Below are 25,190 nucleotides of genomic sequence, written 5' to 3'. Positions count from 1 at the left end.
ATCTCGTCCAATGAGAGGGCGGCGTGCGGTCCCGCCTCCCAACCGCCAGCGAATGGGCTTTAAGTGCCGCGCGGCGGGCCGGCGGTTGGAGGTGCCTTTGGGGCGGGAGGTGACCTCTCAGCCTGTGGTGCCGGTATGGCGGGTCCGCGGGGGGCCCGGCCCGTGAGGGACGGCCCCGGCTGCTGCTGGGCTTTGCCCACCGGGCTGCTTTGCGCCTACGGTTTCTTCTGCAGCATACGGCCCTCGGAGCCCTTTCTCACCCGGTACCTGCTGGGGCCGCACAAAAATCTATCCGAGACGCAGGTACTGGGGCGCCGGCCCTTTTATTTCCATCCGCTGTGGGGTGACCGCCGTTTCTTCTCACCTCCTTCTTCTCCTCCCTCAGGTGTTCAACGAGATCTACCCGGTGTGGACGTACTCGTACCTGGCACTGCTGTTCCCCGTGTTCTTGGCTACGGACTACCTGCGCTACAAGCCCATGGTGCTGCTGCAGGGCCTGAGCCTCATCGTCACCTGGTTCTTGCTGCTCTATGCCCAAGAGCTGCGTGCCTTCCAGCTCCTCGAGTTCTTCTATGGGATGGGCACCGCCACTGACATTGCCTACTACTCCTATATCTACAGCGTGGTGTCTGTGGACCTGTACCGCAAGGTCACCAGCTACTGCCGCAGTGCCACGCTGGTGGGCTACACGGTGGGCTCTGTGTGCGGGCAGCTTCTCGTGTCCCTGGCGGGGTGGTCCCTCTTCAGCCTCAATGTCATCTCCTTAACCTCCATCTCTGTTGCCTTTGGCATGGCGTGGTTCCTACCGATGCCACAGAAAAGCCTTTTCTTTCATCACGCTGCCCCGCAGCCCTTCAGCTTGGAAATGAAAGTCATGGATTGTAAGAATGGGGGAATCGTGCAGGACCAGCCTGGCATACCAAGAGTGCCTGGATGGGAGCATGAGGTCAAAATGCCCTTAAACTGGGAGGGACATTCAGCAGAGAAAAAGGTGAGCTGCTTCCCTTGTGTGCCATATGTATTTCTGTATGTAAGTGTCCATAGGTGTGCAGCAGTAGAGATGCAATATCCGACAGCAGAAAGCATCACTTCACCTATCCCACTTCCTTAGTTATGGCACAGGAAAATCTCTTCCTGCTTTCCTCTCTCTGATAGAGCTCAGTAGGCTGCTCCTTGATTTTTCTGGAGTTGTTCTGCACCTATCACAGGGCTTTGGTTAGAGCTCTCTGGCTGTCAAATCCCTATCCAGCGTTACAAAGTGTACCTCAGGGCCCTGAAAGTTCTGTGTGCGTTTTTAGATGTGCCTGTGAATTTTAAAAGGGGGAAAAAAAAGAAAAACAGATCTTCCTGCACTCATGTCATGTCTTGGACACATTTGCTCCTTTGAATGTTATGCAAACTGCAGCAATAAGCTGTATAGCAATTGGATTCTTGCTTTATGATCCTGAAAGGGAACTGCTCCAGGAAGGAAGCTGTGGTAGTCCTGGAGAGTGGCTACAGACTGATGCTGCATATTCATAGGGGTGCAGAAATATGGGTGAATTGCAGGGAATACCTTTGGTGTTCAGTTTAATGTATCCTAGTTGCACAACAGTTGATGTGGGCCTGTGACCTGAAGCATGGTCACTGGGAACTCCCAACTGTTGCAGACTGTTACACCTGTGTTTGCTGCTGGGTGAGATATATGAGAGCCTGTTCTGACATGGGGTGGGCCTGGGGCCCTGGGGAGGGCCAGTGCTGCTCTCAGCCATAAGTAGTCATGCTTCTCCGAGATCAAGACACAAGGTAGGCATGTTGGCTGCTTTAGGCAGCTGATGTGTGATTCATCATGGCAAGCAAGCCCTTGGGTGAGAGGAATGGAGAATTGGATTTATATTTCCTTAATTTTAAGATTCGTTGGGTTATTCCTGTGTGTGTCAGGGCTGGGGTTTGCTCCCCAGCAAAGAGGCTTTGTGCCCCAGCAGCCAGGAAGCTGTGGTTGGGGCACAACCTGCACATGCCCCATTGCTGAGATGGCAGGGGGAAATTGAAACAATGGATAGAGTCTTTCCTTTTCCTTTCTTAAAGAAGGGGTGTGTATGTCTTTATTTTGTTCCCCCTCCTGTTGGAAAGGAATGGCAGCAGCGTGGCACTGCAGTGGGGTTTGCACATGCTTCTGCAGATTTCTTGCTTCGGGTGCAGGAGTGGCTTTGCTGAGGAGATTAAAAGCAAAACACTTATCCACGTTCTACTTGCCTGGACTGAAATTCAGTGCTAGTAACAATGGAGTAACAATATCACCTCTCTGCTTCTTCTGTTTTCTGGCTCTCCACGCACCAAGCCTGGAGTTGGGTCACACTGGGTGCCAGAATCTGAGAGGCACTGCTGCCTGGCTGCAGCCTTAATTAAGGTAATGGCAGCTGTGTTTGATAAATGTACCATTATTTGTACGGCCACTAATGTACTAAAGCACTGTCAGGTTGGGGGGGGGTTAGGGCTGATGGGGCCTGTCCTGATAATCAGGCACATGCCTGCATCAGGCTTGCAAAGCTGAGTTTGCAGCATGTCATGGTCACTGCCACTGTTTTTCCTGCACCTGAACTTGTGCTTTGTGTGGATGCTGATCTCTTCGACATCATTCTGATAGACTTTGCAGAAGCAGCATCTGTGCAGAGAGTAAGCATCTTGCCTTTGGCAAAGCACTGAAGGGATCGTGTGCTGTTAAATGAAAATGCTCAGAAATTGGTGATACTTCGAAAGGTGTAAAAGTGGAGCTCAGGACAGAGTGAGACCATGGCTTTTACTGGAGATTTCAGTGGAGACATGTCAAAATGAGACCTGTGGTTTGAAGGGGAGCAATGTTGTGCCATGGCTCTGTGGGCAGGAGCTCATACCTACAGGTTTCCTTGCAGGGAGTTTCAGCTCATAGGGGCTGGAGATGCAGCTGGGATCAGAGTCTTGACTAAATCACATTCCATGTGAGGTAACTGCTGCTTGGACTGACATGAGAAGGATGGACTTTGTCTGCAAGCAGCTATGGCTACAAAGTGAATGTGTTCTTGCTTCCTCTCCTGATTTGGCACAAAGTGGTGTGGAACATTAGCCCTTGTCACTAAGACTGATTACTTTAATTTTTTTTTTTCAAATTACTTTGTGGGTCTGTTCCTCTCCCTTTTGTGTTCTTTCTAGAAAGATCTGGAAGAGAAAGGTTCCCTCCTGCCTCATCTCCATTGTCAAAGAACTTCTGTGTGCAAGAATCGTCATTTGTGATGGTGCCTGATGGGAAGGACCTTTCATTCTCTTTAGATCCTCAGACAATACCTCTCTTCTAAGAGCACTGACATCCATTAATGAGGATAGAGAGTGGTACAGTGATACTGCTTCTTTGAATAATTAACCCCTGAATGCTAGTACTAAAGGAAAATAGACTTTTATGAGGAAAAACTACTTTTAAAAATACTGTTACTTGGACTTTTTCCATGCTGATCCCAATTCAATCATCCTTGGTAGGATTTAGTGAATGAGGTGTCAGTGATGCTTTTTCCTTTGATTGGGAAGACTGACAGGATCCTGTTCCTTCAAAGTGGATGTTGTATCAGAGAGAAGAGATATGGGACCTGTCAGTTGCTCATGTAACACTTCTGGCAACTAGCAGCTACTGCTCTGTAATGAAAGCCAGAAATGGGGAGAGAGGGTACTTGCGACTGAGTCCTTCCCTCCCATGTAGGCAGTCCTCCCTGGTTAGGGCAGGGACCAGCTGTTGGAACTTCTGTGTGATGGGGACTCCTTCTTGCTCATTTCTTGGTGCAACTTTGTGTCTTAAAGTGGTTCTGCTAGTCATCAGTGACCCGACCTCTCGGAAGCTGTAATTTTGCAGTGCAGCACTAAGTATTTATAAACAGAGACTGACATTTTTTTTTCTCTTCCCCCTCCAATTCATGCAGGAGCAGAAAGTAGATGTTTTAAAAGTGCTCAAGGATATCTGGCGAGACTTCCTGCAGTGCTATTCCTCTCAGACTATGCTGTGCTGGTCAGTCTGGTGGGCACTATCTACCTGTGGCTACTTCCAGGTCATCAACTATGCTCAGGGCCTGTGGGAGATGGTGTTGCCCTCTCACAGCACAGATATCTACAATGGTGGTGTGGAGGCGGCCTCAACACTACTAGGTAAGCTGCTGACGTAGATCCTGCCCCGCTATGAGACGTGCTTGTGTCCCTCAGTGTCACCAAAGCACGCTTTGGGTGTGTCTTATATTTCCCTGTGCATGCAGGAGAGGGAATATCAGCATTTGAGATGAGTCTCCCATGACATGCATGGTGTAGTACTCAGTACTGAGTACTACAGCAAAGAATCCAGTGTGTAGATACTTAAAGGAGCATCCTGAGTCAGTTGTTCTGAAAGACCTGGCAGAAGGCTCCAGGCATGTGGATGCCCCTTCTTGGCTGTCACTGTAGTTACAGGCTTAAGGCAGTTGGGGTTGTTGTTTTAGCCACTCAAAGCCAGGTTGAGGGTTCTTTACACTTGTTGTCTTTTCTCTGGCAGTGCAGGGAGTGTTTGAAAGTTTCCTGTAAACATGCAGTCTGCAGTGAGCCACTGTGTAGTCATTTCAGCACAGTTAAGCAGAAAGGCTATTAGTATGAAGAAACTCACTTGACTTGAAAGGGCCAGGTGGGTCAGTCAGCACATAAGTTTGTCTAAATTGTTTAATAGTGTTTCATTACAAGAACTAGGCCAGTGCATTTTTTTTTTAATGTAGCAACTTATCCTTCCAGAGTCTTCTTCATGTGCTGATATAGTATATTCTTTTTCATTGATGGAGTGTTGTTCTACCATCTCCTGTGCATGTTACCTTCCTGGGGGCAGAAGAAACCATGGTATCCAAACAAGGCTTGAAACCTGTCTTTGGCATGTTCAGCCCCATCTTGAAGTTTGCTGGGAGGCTGTGTCTGTTTTATAGCTCTAGAATCTTACCTAACACATTTTAGCTGGGTTTGAACTGGTCAGTAACTTGATTCTTGAGTCTTTGATGATTAAAGAGTTGTCTTTAAACAGCATTTAAATAGCATGTGCTCATATGCCATCACAGCACAATACTGATGCTCTTATTTTTATTTAGCTTCCTCTGCTATCTTGCCTTGGCCTCAGGAAGGAGAAGAGTTGGTATTAAGGGAAAGAAGATGCCAGATCAGTCAGTGTTTAGGTGCAGAAATATAACAGGTTACCACCATCTTCAGCTGGAGAATGCCCTGTAAAGTAGGGGATCTTCAGATAGAAGTTGTCAGGTTCTGATAAGTCTTTACTAAGCATCTAAGGTTATTATGTGAAGGGGTTATAGTACAGTTAAATGCAGACAGATTTAAAAAAAAGGTAAATTTAAGTATAAATATGGAGGGAATTATTCTTCAAATCTTATTATGAACATCTTTGATATCAAAATCCTTATCAAATCCAGTAAATGATGGCCTTATTGGAAGATAAAGTAGTTGGCACTCAACTCAGGCAAAGCTACATTGGTTTTTTTCCTCTGATATCTTTTCTGCAAGTGGTTGAGTCATTCATTTTTGAGTGATGCTTTCAGGAAAATGAATTAGTTTCTCTCCTTGAACTGCTCAAAAAAGAGAACAAAAGAATTCTTTTACTGGACACAGACACATTACTCAGAATGAGTGAACATTAGTGATCTCAACAAAAAGCTTTTAGTAACCTAGACAGTAGGATTGAGTGCACCATCAGAAAGCAAGCAGATGACACCAAGCTGAGTGATGCAGTTGATGTGACAGAACAGAGGGAGGCCATCCGGAAGGACCTGGAGGAGCTTGAAAGGTGGGATGATTTGAACCTCATGAGTTTAAATAAGGCCAAGTGAAAGGTGTTGCACTTGGGTCAGTGTGATCTCAAATATGTGTACAGAATGATAGAAGAACTTATTCAGAGTAGCTCTGAGGAGAAAGATTCGAGGGTCTTGGTGGATGGAAAACTGGACGAGTGTGTGCTTGCAGCCTGTAAGGCCAGCTGTATCCTGGGCTGCCCCAGAATGGGGGTAGCTAGCAGCATGAGGGAGGTGATTGTCCCCTTCTGGTCTGCCCACACAAGGCTCCATTTGGAGTAGTGCATCCAGGGCCGTGAAGACCAGAGGGCTGGAGCACCTCTCCTATAAAGACAAGCTAAGAATGCTGGGCTTCTTCACCCTGGAGAAGAGAAGGCTGCAGGGAGACCTCACTGTGGCCTTGCAGTACTTCAGGAGTGCTTCTAATCAAGAGGGAGACAGACTTGTTTCCATCACTGTGAAACCATGGAAGAAGGCAGAATGGCTTTTAACTAAAAGAGGGGAGATTTAGATGCTGGAGAGAGGTTTTTCTCAGAAGGTGGTAGGGCACTGGCACAAGCTGCCCAGAGAAGCTATGGATTGCCCCATCCCTGGTGGTGTTTAAGGTCAGCCTGAGCATGGCCCTGGGCAACCTGATTTAGTGATTTGATGGTTTGCAGCTGTCCATATCAGGAGGATTGTCAACAAGGTTCTGTGCAACCCAAGCCATTCTAAGATGGATCTGAGATGATCATCCAGTAACCTGATTTTCTAGGAAGTAATGCATGTGCTCTCACTTCTGTTTTCCAGTTTGAATGTATTTATGAGCAGTTTATCTTACTGCATGTAAAGGCTATGTTTTTGACAAAAACTTCTCATTTTAGCCTATCTGTAGACATTCTTTTCCATGGACCAGTGCATCCAAGTTTTTCTACCTGTAAAGAACAGGTAGTAAATTTGAATTAGTACATTTGAGCTTATTTCACTGGCTCTTCTTTGCACCACCTTTGCATTAAATCTTATTTGAGATGCATTCTTCTTGAAGATGGATGGCCAGAACAGCACTTAGCTTTATTCAAGGAAGCCTCAATCTTGCAGAGGAACATGAATGTACTTCAGTTCTCTCTCTTTACTGGAAATCTCTGTCCTGGTGCATCCCGGTTTTCATCTCCGGGATGGGTGATGTGGCACTTAGTCATTCTGTGATCAGTTATGAGCAATGTCTGTTTACCTTCACATAAGATGCTGTCCCTGCCTGTACATGTGCTGCTCTGCAGAAGGACTTGAATAGGGCATAGTAACTCATATGGCTCTCAGCTTCCTGTCCTGTGCAACGTAAATTTTATCCTTTCTAGTCAGGTCAACTGACTGTTCAGCCATATCCCTGCAGTTTGTTATGGTTGTGGCGGACCTCCATTGGGCTGGGATGTGGAAATGCAGATCAGCTATATGTGTCTAATTGCTGGATACAGGTTGTATATGTTATAATCAGGTATTGAGCTGGTATAACCTTGAGCGCTATTGGGAGTACAGCTTTGAGTTGGCCCTAGATCCCCAGAGTGAGACATGGAGTGTCTCTTCCCAAATGTCAGAACTAATGAGATGATGGAAAGAAGGCTCTAGGATCTAGCTTCTCTTGGTATTCATCTTGGTATTTCTCCACTAGGGAGAGCCAGGCTTTCAAGGAGCAAAATGTCAGTCAGAAAGTGTCACAGCAAACACTAAGAATTTAGGTTGGTGTAAATATATTCCTTTTCCAAGGCAGAAAAAACTACCTTTTCTAGTCTGCAAGATTACTGTGAGATCTAACAGGATTGCATGCTTACACCATGACAAAGAACCTCAATGTTAGAGATATTTCTAAGAGCAGTCTGGTTGAGGGTTACAAAGCCTGGATGCTATGTTACACCACTTCTGTATGGTGATCAAATGTGTTATACAGTCCTGTTTCCCAGAGCTCTCATGTAAACCTCCCTTTGTCAGTATGCTGTTTGTCTGGTTCACTGTAGTGACACAGCAGCATTACTCTACTGGTTGCTCTTTGACTTGTTTGCAAAACAAAGCCTACTTCAAATAGGAATTTCTTGTAATAGGTATCTTGGCTTCTCAGTAGATTGAGCTGTGGTAGTGCATGAAATGTACCTTGTCTGCTGCTTGAGAAGTGCATGATGTTTCATGCCTCTCTTCTTGGGATCTGTCTTGTTGCAACTTCTCCTCTGTAAAAGCCAGCAGGATCTACAGACCTGTTCTGGCTATAAAGGATTGTTTGTGCACAGTCAGTGGTAAGGTTTTTTTATGGTCTCAATAGTTTGTAATGACATTTTGTCCTTTTAGATCTAGGTTTGATCCTGTGTTCTTATTTAAAGAGCCCAGTGGGAAGGTGATGGTAAATCTAAGTTTTCCTGCCTCATAAGTGAGAGTTCTGCCACTTCCCTGTCAAAGTGGGTAGTGTCCTTCTGTTGCTGTGCCCAGTGAATTGCAGACCCTAAAGCACCACAACACTGTTGATCAGGTCTTTCTGTGAAGAAATGTTTGCATTTCTGTTGCCTAGTTGACAACTCTTCTATAATCAGAGCAACTATGGCCTGAGTCACAAGGCTGCCTGTGCTTATGGAGCCAGGGAGATTTCAGAAGTCAGCATTGACCTATTTTATTTTTCCCCATAAGCATAAACAGAAGCATAGAGCTGCTGAGGTGTGAATGTTAGTATCTTCTACTTCACTCATATTTAGCTAGTAGAGGCCCTAATGCTGTGTCCAAATTGTTCCAAGTTGTAGTAACTAACAGTTATGCTTTCCTTCCCCTTACAGGTGCTGTTGCAGTATTTATTGTGGGTCATATAAAAACATCCTGGGCCACGTGGGGTGAAGTGGCACTTGCCCTGTTCTCCTTTCTTATTGCTGCTGCTGTATACATTATGGACACTGTTCATAACATCTGGGTCTGCTATGCATCATATGTTGTCTTCAGAATTATTTACATGCTGCTAATCACAATAGCAATGTGAGTATCTATTTTTTTTATGTAAATTGCTCTCCAGACTACAGCTGCTGTGAAAGCTGGCCTATTTTCTATGTAAGCAGTGTCTCACCCACCCTGATTTAGGAAATCTGTTGTGAGGGCTTGTGTTTTGACTCAAGTTGAGAACTGACGCACAGACGTGTGTATTTTGCTGAAGGTGTGCCCAAGCTCAAATCTCTTTATTTTTAAATATTTTAAAATTATTTTTCTAAATTTTTAAATATTAGTGCTTCTTGCCTGGGGAATCTATTTCAATAAACGTGGCTGGGGTGAAGTGTTAGCAGGTGAGAAGACTATGCTTTATTCTTATTATGGGGTAATGTGTATTTCTTCCTCACTCTCTGCTTTGAGGAGGTAAACACAGCTGCTGTTGAGCTTACATACCCAGTGCTGTGTGACAGCCCAGGTGCTTTGGGAGGGGAGACAGTGGAACTGGTAGATGCAAAAGGATTCAAGATTGTGCGGGAAGTCATGCCCCACACTGAGGTAGGTTGATGCTTAGAGCTTGACATCCTTAATCTTGAGGATAGAGGGCATTGTACCTGTTCAAACTGCATCAGGCAGAGCTACTTCAGTAAGATATCTGTAGCTTTTTAGATGTCTCAGTCTCTGCTGTACTGTCCTGATCCTATTTAGACAAGAGTACTAACAGTACAAGCTAATTTAGCTGTAGAAAACATGTTGCCTAGTCATCTTAAAGAGGTGTTTCTCCTAGTCTTATATTTCCCTTTTTCCCCATCTTTGTTTCTGTCCATCCCTGCCTTCCCAGGTTCCAGATTGCCACAAATCTCAGTGTGGAGCGGTACGCCCTGGTTTTTGGGGTCAACACTTTCATTGCCTTAGCGCTTCAGTCTTTACTCACATTGATTGTTGTGGATGCCAGTGGGCTTGGGTTGGACATCTTCACCCAGGTATGACAGACTTCTGGCTTCCCTGATGGGAGGGAGGGAAGTAAAACAGGCTGTGAAGCCTCTCAGCCACCAGCTTTTGGGGCAAGGGTTTGCTGATAAAGAAATGTTTACTAATTTATGATCTTCAAGAAGAAGGAAGCTCATGGATTGATGTTCTCACATGTTTAGTAATTGCTTTTAGTCACTTTTTTTCTTTCTGTTCTCTGCAGTTCATGATTTATGCATCTTATTTTGCGGCTATCTCCGTGGTGTTCTTGGGCAGTGGCTTATACAGCATTATGAGAGCCCACAGAAGACAACAGCGTGCGCAAAGCAGGTTTCCTGAAAGCTGTTAGTGCACTACATGAAGACTCTGTGGCTACATATGAAATCAGAGGTCTGTTTTTAATCTCTGCCTTTTCTTCCCAAGGCAGTTAACTTGATGGTACTTGATCGATATTTATTTATACTATATTAGTAGTACACTCTAGAAGGTAAATTTCTTATGTCTTACGTAAGTAAGAACAAATATCTTCTTTCTAAAATGCCTTTTGTTCTTCTGTTGCATGTTTAGGATGTGCAGTGAAGAACAGATTTCAAAAAAAGGAAAGCTTTAGGAGGTTTTAGTTTAAGGCTCAGCATCTGGAGGCTGCTGTTGAAAAGGCAGCTTTAGGATTGCCTGGTCATTCACTACTCTTCTTGTCATTAAGATGCTGCTGCATTAAGGGTTTAATTCATAGACCTCTTTCCCCAGAGACCTGGGCCTGGAAGAGGCAGTGGCCTTAGGCCTGTGCTCTGCAGCATGGTTCTTACTGTGCCTGCCCAGTGATGCTGGATGCTCTGTTTTGAGGACTCTCACACTTCAGTTTCTGCATAAGCACATGCTTCCTTCAGTTGTTTGTTCTGATTTGGCTGTTTGTCTGCTGTCTCTGCTGTCAGATCTTTACCATAGCTGATAGTGTTACCTCTCTAAAAGCCTAACTGTGTCCTGGGGCAACTTGTGACAGCACTGAATTGGCTCTCAGTAATGCTACTTCTGCTGTGAAGGCCTGTGCCCAAGGTAACATAAAGCTGTAGGGGAGCCGTAGAGGGATCGCTTATTGAGTGGGCTAGGTGCTAGTCTGCAGAACCACTTGATGTCCTTGCCTTTGTCCTTTAGGGTTGCAGATTCTTACAACTGTAGGAGTTACTGATCTGCAACCCTGGAGGCTGGGCTATCTCAGTGGGGTGGTTGATGTGAGTGCATCACTGGAGGAAGAAGGTGACTTGCAAGATTTTAGGCTGTTCTTTATGACTTCAGAATTGTGACTGCAATTACTGCATTTAACAGAATGAACACCTGAGGCTTTGAAAAATACTGATTACTGTTCTGTCACTCCTTCCCATTTTAAAGTGCCTTTAGTTCTGCCTCTTCTTTCCACTTAAGCAAAATGCTTGTGGGGAGAAGTGGGTTTTTATTTTGTTTTGTCCAGTCTGAGCTATTTGGGTCTTGCCTCACACCTGATTTTTAAAAATAATGTATTTATTCCAAATTGCTTCAGCACTGGGGAGGAGTTGCACAGAGCTGTCTTAGACTTGGGCACCTAGATACTCAGGCACCATGACCAGCACAGCACTGTGGGCATGTCTTGTCGGTTGTCCCTGCTGCTGTGCTGGGTTGTGGTTTTAAGCATATGGGTGAACTGGCAAGGGAGGAAAATATTGTACTTCTTTTCCATGCCTACTCCTTGCACAGTTGGAGTTATTCCGGTCAGCGTGAAAAGACAGCTTCATTTTACTGCTTGGTCTGTCCTTATGCTGTGGAGAACTCGCAGTTTTTTCTCTCCTGGCTAGAGCCATTCTCATCACTTGTGTGAGCCAGCCTTAACCAAAGCGAATGACTGACATGTTTGAGATGTGCTCTCTGGAGTCTGTGGAGCAATTCCAGGCTGGCTGTGCAAGGAGATGCACTCTCCTGAGCTTCATGGTATCAGCAGCTGGCCTCCTGAAGTGTCTTCAGGGCTTAGCTGTAGTGGCACTGACACATGTAAATTTAACTTTCTTATACATGAGTGGCTTCAAGTTTCTATTTCAGGATATATTGTTCTCTAATGTATTAAGAAAAAAATCTGAAGCTGTGAAGCCTAGCTGATGGGCTGCCTTAAGAAAAGAGTAGAAAGAGCATCTCCTGTCCTATGGATTCCTTAGCCTGATGGTAGGTGTGACATGAGATGAGGCATGGGTACATGGCACTTGTATCAAGTGACCGAAAGAAGCACCTCAGTTTTACTGTTTTTCTTACAGAGAATAAATGTTTGATGGGGAGCAACCCAGTTATTAAAAAAAAAGTCAACTGAGTTACAGCAGTTAACAATGAATTTTTTTTCCTACCAAAGTAATGAAATTGTGTTAAACTGTAATAGGGAGGCATGCTACACTGTGTACATATTCATGGCTGTCAAAGTACAGAGGCTATACCTGGATGTTCCTATGTTGTGCTGCTGGTGTGGTGATGAGGCGCTGTACGCAGAATTACTGATGCCTATGAAATTCTGTAAGTATGTTGATATTGTTGGTAGGACCCATTCATCTTGTTTCTAACTGAATAGATATTTTTGTTAAATAAATTTTTTATCAAGATATCTTGTGTGGTCACTGTCTTTGTGTTCTGGCGATCCCCACTATTGCTGCTGCCATTAACTTTTGCAGGTTGTCTTGAGTGTGTGCCCTACAAAGGGGAAAAAAATCAAGACAAACCATGCAAAAAGAACCAAGCCTTAAAGAAGGTAGTTGACTGTTTTGTGTAGGTTTGCAGAACTATGTGCAAGTGTCTTTTGTCTTGCCTTGGGATTCCTTAATAGCTGAACAGTTCAGAAACTGTGCTCTGAAGTTCTACTACAGCCTGGTACAGTCAGGGCAGAAACTTGGTGGTGCAGGGTAACCCTGGTCAGGAAGCACTGGCCTCATTAAGGTTGACTGTAAGGGAAAGCAGGTGTATATTTACTGTGCAGGAGGACCTTTCTATTTATATCATCCAAATAACAAAGTTTTAAGGAGGAAGCACTATAGTTTTCCTGTCCTGACACACCCACACTTGACTATGTTAGGAAGCTGTCCCTGTGTTGTGCTTCTGGGAGAGATGATTGCTACCTGCTGGTGCAGGCTGGGCTGGATGAGAAAGTGCACCCTGAGTTAACAGTCTGTGGCTAGCCTTCTGCAGGGCTTGTTGAGAGAGGAAAATAGGTGACTGGGGAGAGAGAGCATGTGTGTGTATGCTAGGAAAAAATGCAGGTCTTGCAAATATTTCTTTGAGAGCCTTATTGCTGAGGCAGGATGGATGCAGCTGTCAGTGTGTCAGATGTAAATTTCATTCTCTGCCTTCTGGGTGAATAGAGATGCCAGCCTTAGTTTCTTGAATGTGCTGGAGATTGAAATCTATGCTTGCATAAAGCAGGGGAGTAATTAATAGCTCAGATAGCACAGCATTACATTTCAAAGCAGATTCAGGCATTTCACTTCTCTGCTGCTGATGAAAGATGCTGTGACAAGAATCCTGATGCTTCTCGCCTGTGAGCAAAGCAGGTCCACGTGAACTGTGGCAATCCCCCTTGCTCCTCCCATTGCACACTGCCACAGTGATAGCTGAGAAGGAACATCAAGCTACTGCCACAAGCTGGATTCCTGCCTTAGCAGCAGGTGTGGTTTCATAGGGACAAGAAAAATGCCATGAGTGTCTGAGCTGCTTCCCTGGGACGTGGTGACTGGCAGGCAACCTGTTTAGGTGAGTGTCAAAACTGGGTCTGTGAATCTTGATTCGGGTTTGCTGTGATCCTTATAATAGCTTCTGGCCCACATTAGGGGGAGAGACTTATGTTTCAAAAGATAAGGGACAGTGGGAGCTGTTGGAGGACACAGTGCAGCAGGCAGCACCCACTGCTGTACCTCTGGACTGTCACTGGCCCTGAGGGCTTGCCAGTGTGCTGCAGGGTTACCTTAAAATTTGTTGTGGGTGTGTGTAAAGCAGTGGCTGTTCTGGCTTTGCCTTCAGGGAAGGGCTCTGCACAGATGTGCTAATGAAATAGAAAATGTAGTCACAATTGTAGCTGATCACTGAGAAGAAAAGGGAGACTTTGGTTATGGAAGAGGGTCTGGGAGCTGGCAGCTCTGGATCCTGTTCCTAGTGACTCTTAACTGTGTCAGTTGTCTCCTACAAAAGGTGTGACAGCGTGTGTTCAGTGGTGCACTGAAGGTGTTACACAGCCTTCCCCTGTGAAGCATACTTGCCCTGGATAAATTGGTGTTTCCTAAATGCATTATCTGATGCATTAGTGACACGGAAAAGAGCAACCAACATGTAGGAGCCCATCCCTGGAGCACTGCACTGCTCAGCTATTGTTTCCATTGCGTCTCTTCACAACTGTGTTGTGCTGTTGTTCCATCACAGAGAGGAACATCTGAAAACCTAAACTGAATGATGTGCAGGTTCAAAAACATATGCATGTATTTAGATTAATTTAGATTTAGATCTTAAAATATAATTACATATTCATTTTCAGGCATTAAAGCTTGATCTTATAGCAGTTGAATCTAATCCTTGTCTTACAATCAGGCTGACTTGTAATTAGTAGAATAAAGCATCTCTGGTGAATGAAAAGGGTGGCACTTCTTTGTAAGATGAAGGGTGTGTTTGTAGTACAAGAGCACAAAGAGAACTGGGGCAATATCAAAGCTTTATTTTAGATGCTGTGAACTTGTCTATGCTACATGTCTGTAAATGTGGGGAACTGGAACCCTAGAGTGCCATCTTCCCACACAGGCTATCTGCCTGATCCTGCGTGAGGCCAGTGACTGACATTTTCCCAATTACAGCAGGAACCATCACCAGAAGGTACCATGTTATCTCAGGTAAACACTGGGGGCCCTTCCTCCTTTCTAGAAACAAGGTTAAAACCCATTTCTCTCTCCTGCTGTATGCTGTCGGATTAGAGGAAGCCCCAACAACAGAAGCTTTCAGAAACCTCCTGCACTCACCTTAAGTGTTCTAGCCTCCTGTCCCCACAGCACTGAGTGCCAGGTTGACTTTGCCCTCATTGTCGTAAGAGCTACCCATGCACAGGCTGAATTTTCCAATGGCTATTTTCTGCCCACATTTTCTCTCAGCATTAACCCTTGGGTGCAGAGGGTATGTTGCCCTCTGAAGCGCTTGGTCTTGCGGTGTGGTTCTGGGCTGTTGGTTTTGGCTTTGTTAGGCCTTGTTAAAATCAAAACGGGGATTTACTGCCACGTTGGAAATAAGGAGATGGACACTACATAGGTGCTGCATGCTGGGACATATCCTTGTCCCATCTCTGTGCCCATTGTGCTGCTGTGGCCCCAGGCTCTGTGCCAGCAGGAGCCCAGAGAAGGGGTGTACTGCACAGTGAGGTGTGAGGGAGCACCGTGCTGCACAGGGAAAATGTTTCCCTTTTTAGCGTGACCTGAGGGTGGCTGAGCCTGTGCTTGCAGCTTGGAGGGCTGGTGAGCCGGCTCAGGCCGGCGGGGTTACTTATTTAGGATTGTTATTTGTTTATTTGCTCACGTTTCAGAGTTATGGGAGTGATGTATGACTGATTATCACGGTGGGGCAGCTCCCCACAGGTGCAGCACTATTTCTGCCAACAAACGTTCCCACTTTGACACCACGCGCTTCTCCGAGCAAACAGCTTATAGTCAGCCCGGGCGTGGATGATGGAGCGCGAAGCTCGAGCTTCGGGCTGAGGCAAGCCGGTGCCAAACAGCACCGGAACGGACTCCGGTAGGCCCAGCGGGCCGCAATGCCGTTCCCATGGCGACGGGGCTGTGCCGCCCGCTGTTGGCACGGCGACGGCGGCGGGAGGAGGGAATTTGGCCCTCGGGGGCCACCATCGGCGGCGACCGTTGCTGCGGTGGGGGGGGCGCTGTGCCATGGCAACACTACCGGCGCCGCTCCGGGCCGCGCTCTGAGCAACAGCGGGCCCGGAGGGGAGGGACTGTGGCTACAGGGGTCTCCATTGATGGGACGAGGGGTAACAGCTTTAAACTACATTTAGACTACGCGTTGTGGAGAAATTTGTCACGCAGAGGGCGGTGAGGCCTTGGTGCAGGCTGCCCAGAGATGCACCCTTCCCTGGGGGTGTTGAAGGCACGGTTGGATGGGGGCCTGGACGGCCTGAGCTGCTGGGTGGGGGGTTGGATATGGATGGGCTTTAAGGTGCCTTCCAACCCAACCGTTTTATGAAACTGAAGACCTGATATTCTCTAAAAACTTCTGATTGCTCCTGAAGCTGAGTGCTTTTGATTCCCGCTTCATAATTCCCTGAATGGAACAGCAGCTCCTGAACAAGGTCGTTAAATTAAACTGACAGTATCTCTCAAGCCACAACTACTTCATGCTATGACAGAAGAGGTTGAACTTATGCTACCCTTCTTTATGATACTCATCATAATATATATATATACGTATTAAATGTGTTCACTATTAAGCAGCAGAGATCGTCATGAATGTGTTTTGTAAAAGGCACATTTCATCTCTGTACCTTTTCAAACTGCTATTATAAAGAAGTGTAGGGGGAATAGTTCTTTGTGCTGAGTATGTCCTAGAGCAGTGTAATCTCTATTAGGAACTTAGGTACGTGTCACCACCTTGAGCAAAGGAGTTTGGGAAGGAAGGGGCTTTTCCAAGCAAAAAGGATTGCGTCTCTTATGAGAATAGACTCAGGTAAAAAGTGAGGGAAAATAGACATGGAGTAGGAAGTCGAGACAAGAAACAGAACAAACCTTGAATATTTTAACTCAAGAGTAACCTGGTTTGAATAAGTGATTATTCCAGCAAGTAGTAGCTAAACAGAAATGAGGATTGGGAATGAAAAGTGTTCAGATTTCCTTGAACAAAGTATGTTTTAAACAATAATGAGCTTTCGTAAAGGTTATTTATATATAAGTTTGCCATAAAAGTACCCAACCTTATAACCGTTCTTTCCTTTAACTAAATCTTGACTAAATTTTGAGGCCTAAAAGAGCAACACTCGTGTCAAGCATGGAACAGAGTTGTGAAAGATAGAACTGTGTTTGTGTGAGTACGTAACTGAGAAATTAACAGTGCTCATCAGAATATAAAAGCAGAGCTTGCAGGAGGTTAAGCAGCAGCTTCTGGATGTTACAAAGCATATGACAAGATGCTTAGTCAGAGTGGGATTCCAGACTCAACCCTTCCTGTCTGAAACAGCAGTGCAGATTGAACCACCAGAGATGTCCCACTGTTTTGGGCTCATCCAGGCTCAGAGCTAATTGTGCATCCCATGTTGTGCTGCCATGTGCTTACACTTGTGTAGATATCCTTTAGTGTATTATGAAGATTCAAAGTCATTGTATGAGAGAGAGACATGTGGAAGTGGCAACTTCCAGATCACAGCGGAGGGTGCAAAGAGGAAAGGAACTTTTGAACAGCTTCCATTTATGTTGTTTCTATAAACAGTTAGAAACAAATAAGGGAATGAATGATGAGTGGCTAGAGCTGTAAAAGGAACAGAATCAGCTGTCTGTTCTGTGTCTCTACATACCTTCAACCCTTTAGTGTCTTTAGATGGGAGTGAGTGATTCAGGCAGTCACTCTGGCATCCAGACAGGAGCCATTGGCATCTGTGTGCTGTGCAGTCCAGACTGTTTAAACGATTCTGTCCTTACTGTGGCTTGTCTTCAGTTTTGTCATGAGTTTGACTATATCCAGACTGATTAACTGGCTACTATTTCCCATCATTACCCTTTACAGCCATTCAAACCAGAACAGAATCTTTTTTCCAGCTGTCTCACATGGTGTCTGTATGACTTCCTTACCCCAAGTATTAGTGGAGGAAACATGATGTGAATGCTGGCTGTTTGTATATGTTTGGTGATGATAGCAGAAGACTCCTGCCCAGTATGTGAATGACTTCTCATTTTAATAAAAGCTTTTTGATGACTCCTCCTCTTTTAAGCCATGGCATAGATCTTCTAGAACTTGTGAATCCTACAACTTTGTAATGTAACTTTAAATAGGGTACGGTTTATTTAAAGGAGTGGAGAGCAGGCAGGTAAAGAGCAAGGCTTAATATGTAAAACGCACCTGGGAGCAGTGAAATCTCATAATACTTCTAATGTGTTCTAGTGTAAAGTCTGTAACAGAGATGCTGAGTATGTCACCTGGCCTTGTTTTGGCTCAAATCTTCCTCCTGGTTAGAGCTGGAAAGGCCAAAGCCATTCATATTTTTAAATCATCCTTAGTTCTGAGGTGCTGTGGCACTGCCTTACATGGTTGTACTGGTACTGCTCGCAAGTTTGATGTGGGTGCTATGGGAGACAGCCATGTCTGTGCTGGTGTGTTGCTGGAGTTTTAAAACACTTTTCCCTCTTTTATAGCGTTACTCTACCACAGCGCAAAAATGAGTGAAAACGAAGACCAAGGTGATCTGGCAAATACAGATGATTTAACAGAAAAAGAAGAATATGAGGATGACTTTGAAAAAGACCTTGAATGGCTAATTAATGAAGAGGAAAAAGAAAACCTTGCTGAAAGAGAAGTATTTGTTTAATTGAGTGTCTTCCTATTTTGAGTATAAATTAGAGTATACATTAGGAATTATAAGCACAACTTTCAGTGTGGTTTGAGGTGTGTGGGTATGCTTGCAGGATTCTGACAGGAAGGTTATTTGGAATGATTGAGAAAATTAATCCAGTGACCTGCTTAATTTGCTTACAATTGTCTTAAAACAGAACAATTAAGTGTTTACTGAAAATGTGTTTGGTACAAAAGTTCTTCTGCTAACAGTGCAGGCACCTTTGAGAACTTGTGCAGCACACTGCTCTTTTTTCACGTTGTTAACTGATTGCTTCAATGCTCAAGCCACAGTTAGTTAAGCTTTGTATAGATATAAACGTGGAGGAAGTATTATTAGTTATTAGTGCCAAAAAAGCTATTTGTTAAGATGTTCTCTATTTCATAGCCTCTTTTAAAATATATGTGGTTAGTATTGCTTTCCTCTTTCACTCTTTCTTTTCTGTATCTTGGATACTATACTTTGTTGAGAGAATAAATTGAGATAAATAGCTTATTTTTTCAGATTCCTGATAAGAAAGAAGATAACACCGAGGGAAAAAATGTTAACGTTGTGGTGACCTTTGAAGAAGACCATGAGAAAATGGAAAAAAATCCATATCAGCTCTCAGAAGGAGGCATAGGTGCGAAAGTGAAACCCCACGAGGGAGAAAGTTTGGTGTCCAGGTCTGACATGAAAGAGGGAGACCAGGTTTCTGATTCTGACAGCGAATGCTCAATCCAGGACTCCAAGCTGGAAAACCAACAGGAACTGGATGAAGAAGAAGATGAAGAAATAAAGCGTTATGTCTTGGAAAAGATCGAGGAAGCCAACAAACTGCTGGAGATCCAGGATCCTGTGGGTGAGAACAGAGAGCGGAAATTAAAATTTAAGGATACGTTGGTGGATCTTGAAGTTCCTCCTCTTGAAGATGCTGAAGTTTATAAAGCAGACCTTGCAGGAGGAGATGATGTTTCAACTAAGCTGTCTCAGCTGCATATTTCTAGCGAAATGGGACCAGAAGGCACATCACTTTCATTACATGCTGGCACAAATGAGGAACAGAAGAACAGTGGTAAAGTCCTAGTGGAGAAAGATGGAAAATTTGAACTCCTAAGTTTACGTGACATTGAAAGCCAGGGCTTTTTGCCCCCAATAAGTGTTTCTTTCACTGATATTGAAACTCAACGTACATCTCCAAAATCTTCGCACCTCAGTTGTGGCACTGTCTCTCCAATGAAGGAAGTACATCCAGTAAGACCAGGAATACCTTCTTTTTCTCCTTCTGCAGAAGAGTGTGCCCTTTTTCCTAAGTCTCCATCTAACCCTAAACATTGCCTGAATTCTGCTGTCGGTGCTGCAAGAGGTCTGGGAAAACGGAAGACTCTGCCGAGAGCACAGTCTGCAAATGTGCCCTTGAGAAGCTCCACTTACTGCCTTTCTCCCAGACAAAAAGAACTACGGAAGCAATTAGAACTAAAGAAGGAAAAACTGAGGAAAGAGGTAAAAATACAGAGACAACAAGCAGATCGCAATGACCATCACATTCCTCTGCCTCATAAAGGCTACATGTTCACAGCATTTACTCTGTTCTTCCATGATCAAAGAGGCAGTAATAATATTAATTCTCTGGAGTTCGTACAGAATCTCTTAAAACTCCTTTCCTTTTCTTAAAACACCCAACAGAATTACCGAGCAGCATAGGTTCATATCTTGCTTGCAGGAGAAATGAAATATTTATTTAATATATCCCTCATAAATAGGCTTTCTTTTGCTCATTGTACTTACAACTTATGCTTATTGTCTCCCTCTGAATACCATTGCAAGCCAATTATTTACTGAAACACTGTACATGATACCACATGTACTTTGCAATGTAATCTGTGGAGAAAGTTAACATAACTGCAGTCATGCAGGTGCATGTTTGGGAGCTGGTGAAGCAAGTAATAGACAGCTATCATATGGGAGAGTGTTTAGTCATGAAATAAGATTTTACACTGGACAGTGACTGTGAGAATTATGAACAAGAGTGCAAGTGCTTAAAATGTATGGAAGACTTCAAAAGGAGCATGCCTTGTTGAGATGCGTGCAGGTAGTATCACCTTGAATGATAATGTAACAGGATACTTTTTTTTTTCCCTGTAAATATTTTGCATGGATGAGTGTTGTAGTAAATTTTCTTAATGAGATTGTTGCAAAGTGGCACTTTTTCCCTTTCTCTATGAATGGATATATTTTTTCCTCATTATTTGGTTTTGCTTGGTTGCTACGCAGAGAACAAAAGGAAGAAAACATTCCCAGGACAGAGGTTGTTATTCTTGTGTCTATACAGGGCAGTTAAAAAAAAAAAAAGGAAAAAACAAACAAACTGTATTTTAGAAAATGCAATCACTTTCTTTTCAGGACATACATACCCTCAAAATTTAATTATTTCCTCAGCTTTTTGTTCAGAAAAACATTTAATAGCAGAAGCAGCTTCTGATGGCTGTTAACAGGAGCTTCATATATCTTCAGTGGAGTCTTTAAAAACACAGCTGCTTTGCTTTGTTTTGTTGATAAAATAGCAAAAAGGTAGCTTGCAATATATGTTGTGACTCATTTTTTTACTTAAGAGTTAATATTTACTTTTTTTTTTTTTTTGAGTACTGTTTGAAGTCACAAATTCTGTGTGAGCGTAATAATGGCTGCATTTAAAAATGTTCTTTCCAGGTCTGACAGATAGTTTGGATTCTACTCAGACTCACACTCCTCTAGGGTTCCAGTCGGGTGCTTTAAATATAACATCACCATCTGAATAAAAAGATCACAGAAACATGTACCAGTTTGCTGTGCCATGATGTGCTCAATGAACTGGCTAAGTAGTTTCACGGAAATAGCTCTAGCCTGCTTTATTTGATAAATTTGCTGAGGTGCAGGTCAATAACGAGGGGTATTAAATGTGAAGGGTTACCAACGTGTTTTATTTGTACAAAGAAGACCATCTCTTGACCATATACTTCTCACATTTGAAGTAAATGATGTGATGAAGGCAGCCTTCTGTTGTTAGGCTAGCAGCATGCACTACATCTCTGTTGACCAATTTATGAAGAAGTTGAGAATGCAGTACTTTATTTCTTCATTTTTGAAGGAGAAAAATGCATGATGGATTTCACAGGCATGAAACATTCTTGACACTGTTGGAATCCATCTGCCTCATTTTGGGTGGGTTTCTTTCAGCAAAGTAGAAATTGTCTGCAAGCTGTGTGTAAGTGGGAGGATATCCTGTTTACAAGAAGACCATTGCAATGAGTGAGGTTATCAAAACGTGGTGAAATGTCCCCATCAGCTTTCTGAAACGTTGTTTGAAATCTTTTTTCCTATTTGTACATATTTGTTAACTAAAATGTGATTAATGATTAAAAGAGAGTTCACAAATTTGTAAATATAAATTCATTTTGTGAAGTTGTGAATGATGCTGAGCTATTAATACATCCCTAAGTAGGTATTACATTTCATGCCCAGAAGAAATTCCCTCTTAATATGGTAGTACCAGCATTCCAATAAGTATTTAAATATCCTTTTGGATTTAGTGATATCTCAAATCAGATAGTTTCTTTAGTTTTTAAAATACATCAGTTAATTGTGCTTGCCTTCAAATTAGTTCAGCTGGGCAGATGTCCATTTGAAAGTTCGGACCTGTTGCTTTTGAAATGCTCACAAGTTGAGATGTATCAAGGCAATGATGGTAATCACAAAAAGCAGTTAGACTGGAAGTATCTATATGCAACCAGAAGCCCCAGGGAAGTGCTTGGTCTTGTTTGTTCCTAAAGATTGTACCAACTAGCTGCAGTCCAGTTTATCCCTCTTTCAGCAATATTTTGTTAAGAATTCAAATTAGTCATTTATTGTCCATTGAGACAGTAAGGCCCCTGAAGATTAAGGCAATCATTTTAGCAAGTAAAGTTTTATTTGCTCTTACTTTCATACAAGGAAGAAGAAAGGAAAAAAGAACAAGAAGAACAGAAGAGAAGAGAGAATGAGATAGTGTTTAGAGCTTGGTTACAGAAGAAGAAAGAACAAGTGCAAGAAGAAAAGCGAATTCGTCGTGCAAAGGAGCTAGAGAACTTGAACAGCAAAGTAAGGTCACCCTTGTGTAGGGCTGAGAGTCGTACTGATCTGGTTCCATTTGTAAGTCTGTGTTCTTAACTAAGTCTATGAAAATTGACAGTGATGGGATTTTTTTTGGTCATATTGTTTGCAGTGAAGAGCTGGACTGACTTGCATGTTCTGGATGGTTCTGTCTGTCAAGTTGGTTGGTGTCATACAGGCTCCATGTGTGAACTTACAATAAAATCACAGGAGATACAGAGAGGGTCTTTTTCAGTGGGTGGATGACTTGATTGAGCCCGGCTGTGAACAAGCCAGAACCCTTACAAGTTTATTCCTTACCTTCAGAACTTGTTGGCAACCAGCTAATTGCACGTGACCTGACCAGAAAATGATGATTCAGGTGCTCTGAAGTTCTGTGTTGCAGCAATGAGCTGGAAAAGCTAAAATCTGTATTTATTTATTTTTTATAACATGCTGCTTTGAATTCTTGCTCATGTATTTATTCCATGGCAGATAGCATATGGGTGCTTATGTCTGATTTTCTTGAATGTCGATGGGGGATGCCAGTGGAGTTCTGAAATCGTAATATGATTAATATAAAGGTTGTTTGATGATGAGCCTTGTGCATATGTCTCATTTAAATAGGAGAGAAACAGGAATCCAGAAGAAGCATTCAAGTTATGGCTTAAAAAAAAGCACCAAGAACACATGAAAGAAAAACAAATAGAGATTTTGAGACGGCAGGCAGAGGGAATTACATTTTTTCCAAGGACAGAGGAATGCAACAGAGCTTTTAAAGAGTGAGTAGAGTCCTGTGGAAGCCATTTTGTGGTACATTGTTACTGCTGGTCTTTTTAATTACAAGATATGTATTATACATATATATATATACAAAACTGTATATCAGTGTTGCAAAAACATTGCAAAATATATCAGTGTCATCCACTGTTGTGAGTTTGTCAGAGCCTGAGCTCTGCTTCTGCTGAAAAAGGGTGATCCTTCTTCCCTACCCCTTTTTTGCCTGTTAAAGAGCAGTCTTGTGCTGATTCAGCATATTGAACAGGCAAAAAGTTAATCTGTTTATATATATATATATATACATATATATATATATATATATAATATTAATATATTAATAATTATATATATATATAAATTATATCAGGTCAACAAAAGTGGAGTTAGGGAAATGTGGATTCAACAATAGGAATATTGGGATGAAGTAGTGCCTCCCATGTTTGGGACAGACACATTTTCAGATTGGCTTGGCCGTAACGCCTTTATACTGCAGGACCAGGTGGCTCTATTTAGAGGAGGCCAGGCCTCCTCTGAATGGATGAAATAAACATGTCAATTTTATCTGTCAGTTGCATTTCTCTCTCTACAGATGGCTAAAAAGAAAAAGAGAAGAAAAGCGTGCGGAAGAACTAGCAGCTAAAGAGTCAGAAAGGCAGCTCAGATTAGAAGCCAGAAGAGCAAAACAGATGCAGAACATCCACAGCATCAGCTTGGAGCCTAGATCTTTTCGCTTCAGAGACGATTACAGTTGAAAATTTGGAGGTAACCACTGAGTTCCTGGGGACAACCCTCTGAATTTTTATGGCTTGAACTACTGCTCTTTATAGCTACTGACTTTGTGGTGTTCTTTTAAAGCTTTCTAGCAAGTTTAACAGTCTCCTTAATTGACAATGGTTTTACCTCTTATTTATAATTAATTTTGTTGAAAAGCCTGCTTTTATGCACAACTCAGGGAGCTTCTTGGTTCGACTAAATCTAAATGAGAGCGAGATCTGTTTGCAAGGGTGGCAAATACATATTTCCTTTTAAAAGGCACTTTATACTGAACTCCACCATGAATTCCTGGCTGCAGGCTATTATTATGTAAAATGTTGATTTTTTTTTGCTGGATTAATGTTGCTATCTGCTGCTTGTGATGAGCGTACAACTTGTGGTGTTGGAAAATGCTTTCTGGAACCTTTGCCACTTTCTATTGGCCGGTGGACCAGCTGTTCTGGCCCAGTTGGAGGACTGTTCTATCTCAGGGGAAGTGGTGACTAAAAGCTAATGTGTATGTGAACTTGCAAGTTTTTGAAACGTCATTTCTGTGAATCAAACTGATGCATTCCTATTCAGTAGTTTTCTATTCTGTGAAATGAAAAATAATGTAAATGATGACCTTTACCAATATCAAGGAAACTAGATTCCTTCTGTATATTTCCAAGTTTGCTATATTTATTAAAATAAACCATGGCCTTGATAATGGGAACTCTTGATGTAGAATGTGCTGAAGTGACTGATGAAATCCAAGTTAGCTGCAGGAAACACAGGGTCTGAAATGAGCTGTATTAAATCCAAAATTGTAAGTAAGTTGATACAAGGGAAATTTATTGTATTCTTTATGCAAACCAAAGCATGCCCAGGAACAGCAAGAACTTGTAACTTGCCAATTCTGTTCATAGTATTATATTCAAAGAAAATATGTGTGAAAGCAACAACTGCAGAAACCCTTTTCCTAAACTGGGCACTACCTATGATATATCTGGGTGCGAAAGGAATTAAAATGCTTGTTTGGATCCTCCTAATTTTCCTCTGTGTTTCTTCTATGTCCTCTGTCTTTAGACATAGCATAACAAAATCATAAAGTAAAAAAAACCACTTTTTACTAATACTTGTGCAAATGTAGTGCTTATCTTCAGCCTCCCATAACGCCCAGGGAGACTGTGGGCAAAGAATGAACTCTAATGCTAGCTTAGCTCTCAACAGTGTGTACTAAAGGTGTACCACTGTTTCTTTTCTGAGGTTCAAATACTTAACAGCATGACTCTGTAAGATGAAAG

At 43.1% G+C, this 25,190-nt stretch overlaps 1 protein-coding gene across 4 annotated transcripts; it reads left to right on the top strand.

The window, feature by feature from the left end:
- Nucleotides 1-135: 135 nt before the first annotated feature.
- SLC19A2 (solute carrier family 19 member 2) lies at nt 136-24,927 on the top strand. 4 transcript variants are annotated; one of them, XM_065742033.1, is made up of 8 exons: nt 136-303; nt 386-991; nt 3,924-4,146; nt 18,089-18,249; nt 18,790-19,767; nt 22,234-22,380; nt 22,999-23,153; nt 23,741-24,927. In XM_065742033.1, the coding sequence occupies exons 1-8, from the start codon at nt 136-138 to the stop codon at nt 23,901-23,903; spliced, it is 2,601 nt and encodes an 866-aa protein (XP_065598105.1). In that variant the 3' UTR covers nt 23,904-24,927. The 4 variants fall into 4 exon arrangements, with proteins under 4 accessions (XP_065598105.1, XP_065598108.1, XP_065598106.1 ...); XM_065742036.1 differs by lacking the exons at nt 18,089-18,249; nt 18,790-19,767; nt 22,234-22,380; nt 22,999-23,153; nt 23,741-24,927 and adding exons at nt 8,597-8,789; nt 9,577-9,718; nt 9,928-11,016; XM_065742034.1 differs by lacking the exons at nt 136-303; nt 386-991; nt 3,924-4,146 and adding an exon at nt 15,673-15,720.
- Nucleotides 24,928-25,190: the final 263 nt, after the last annotated feature.

This window comes from Cyrtonyx montezumae, unplaced genomic scaffold (genome assembly GCF_038088225.1).
Source record: "Cyrtonyx montezumae isolate F1298 unplaced genomic scaffold, pur_monq_1.0 scaffold_3, whole genome shotgun sequence".
NCBI classification, from domain to species: Eukaryota; Metazoa; Chordata; class Aves; order Galliformes; family Odontophoridae; genus Cyrtonyx; species Cyrtonyx montezumae.
The sequence above is the reverse complement of the archived record's forward strand: the minus strand, read 5'-3'. Positions and strand labels throughout refer to the sequence as shown.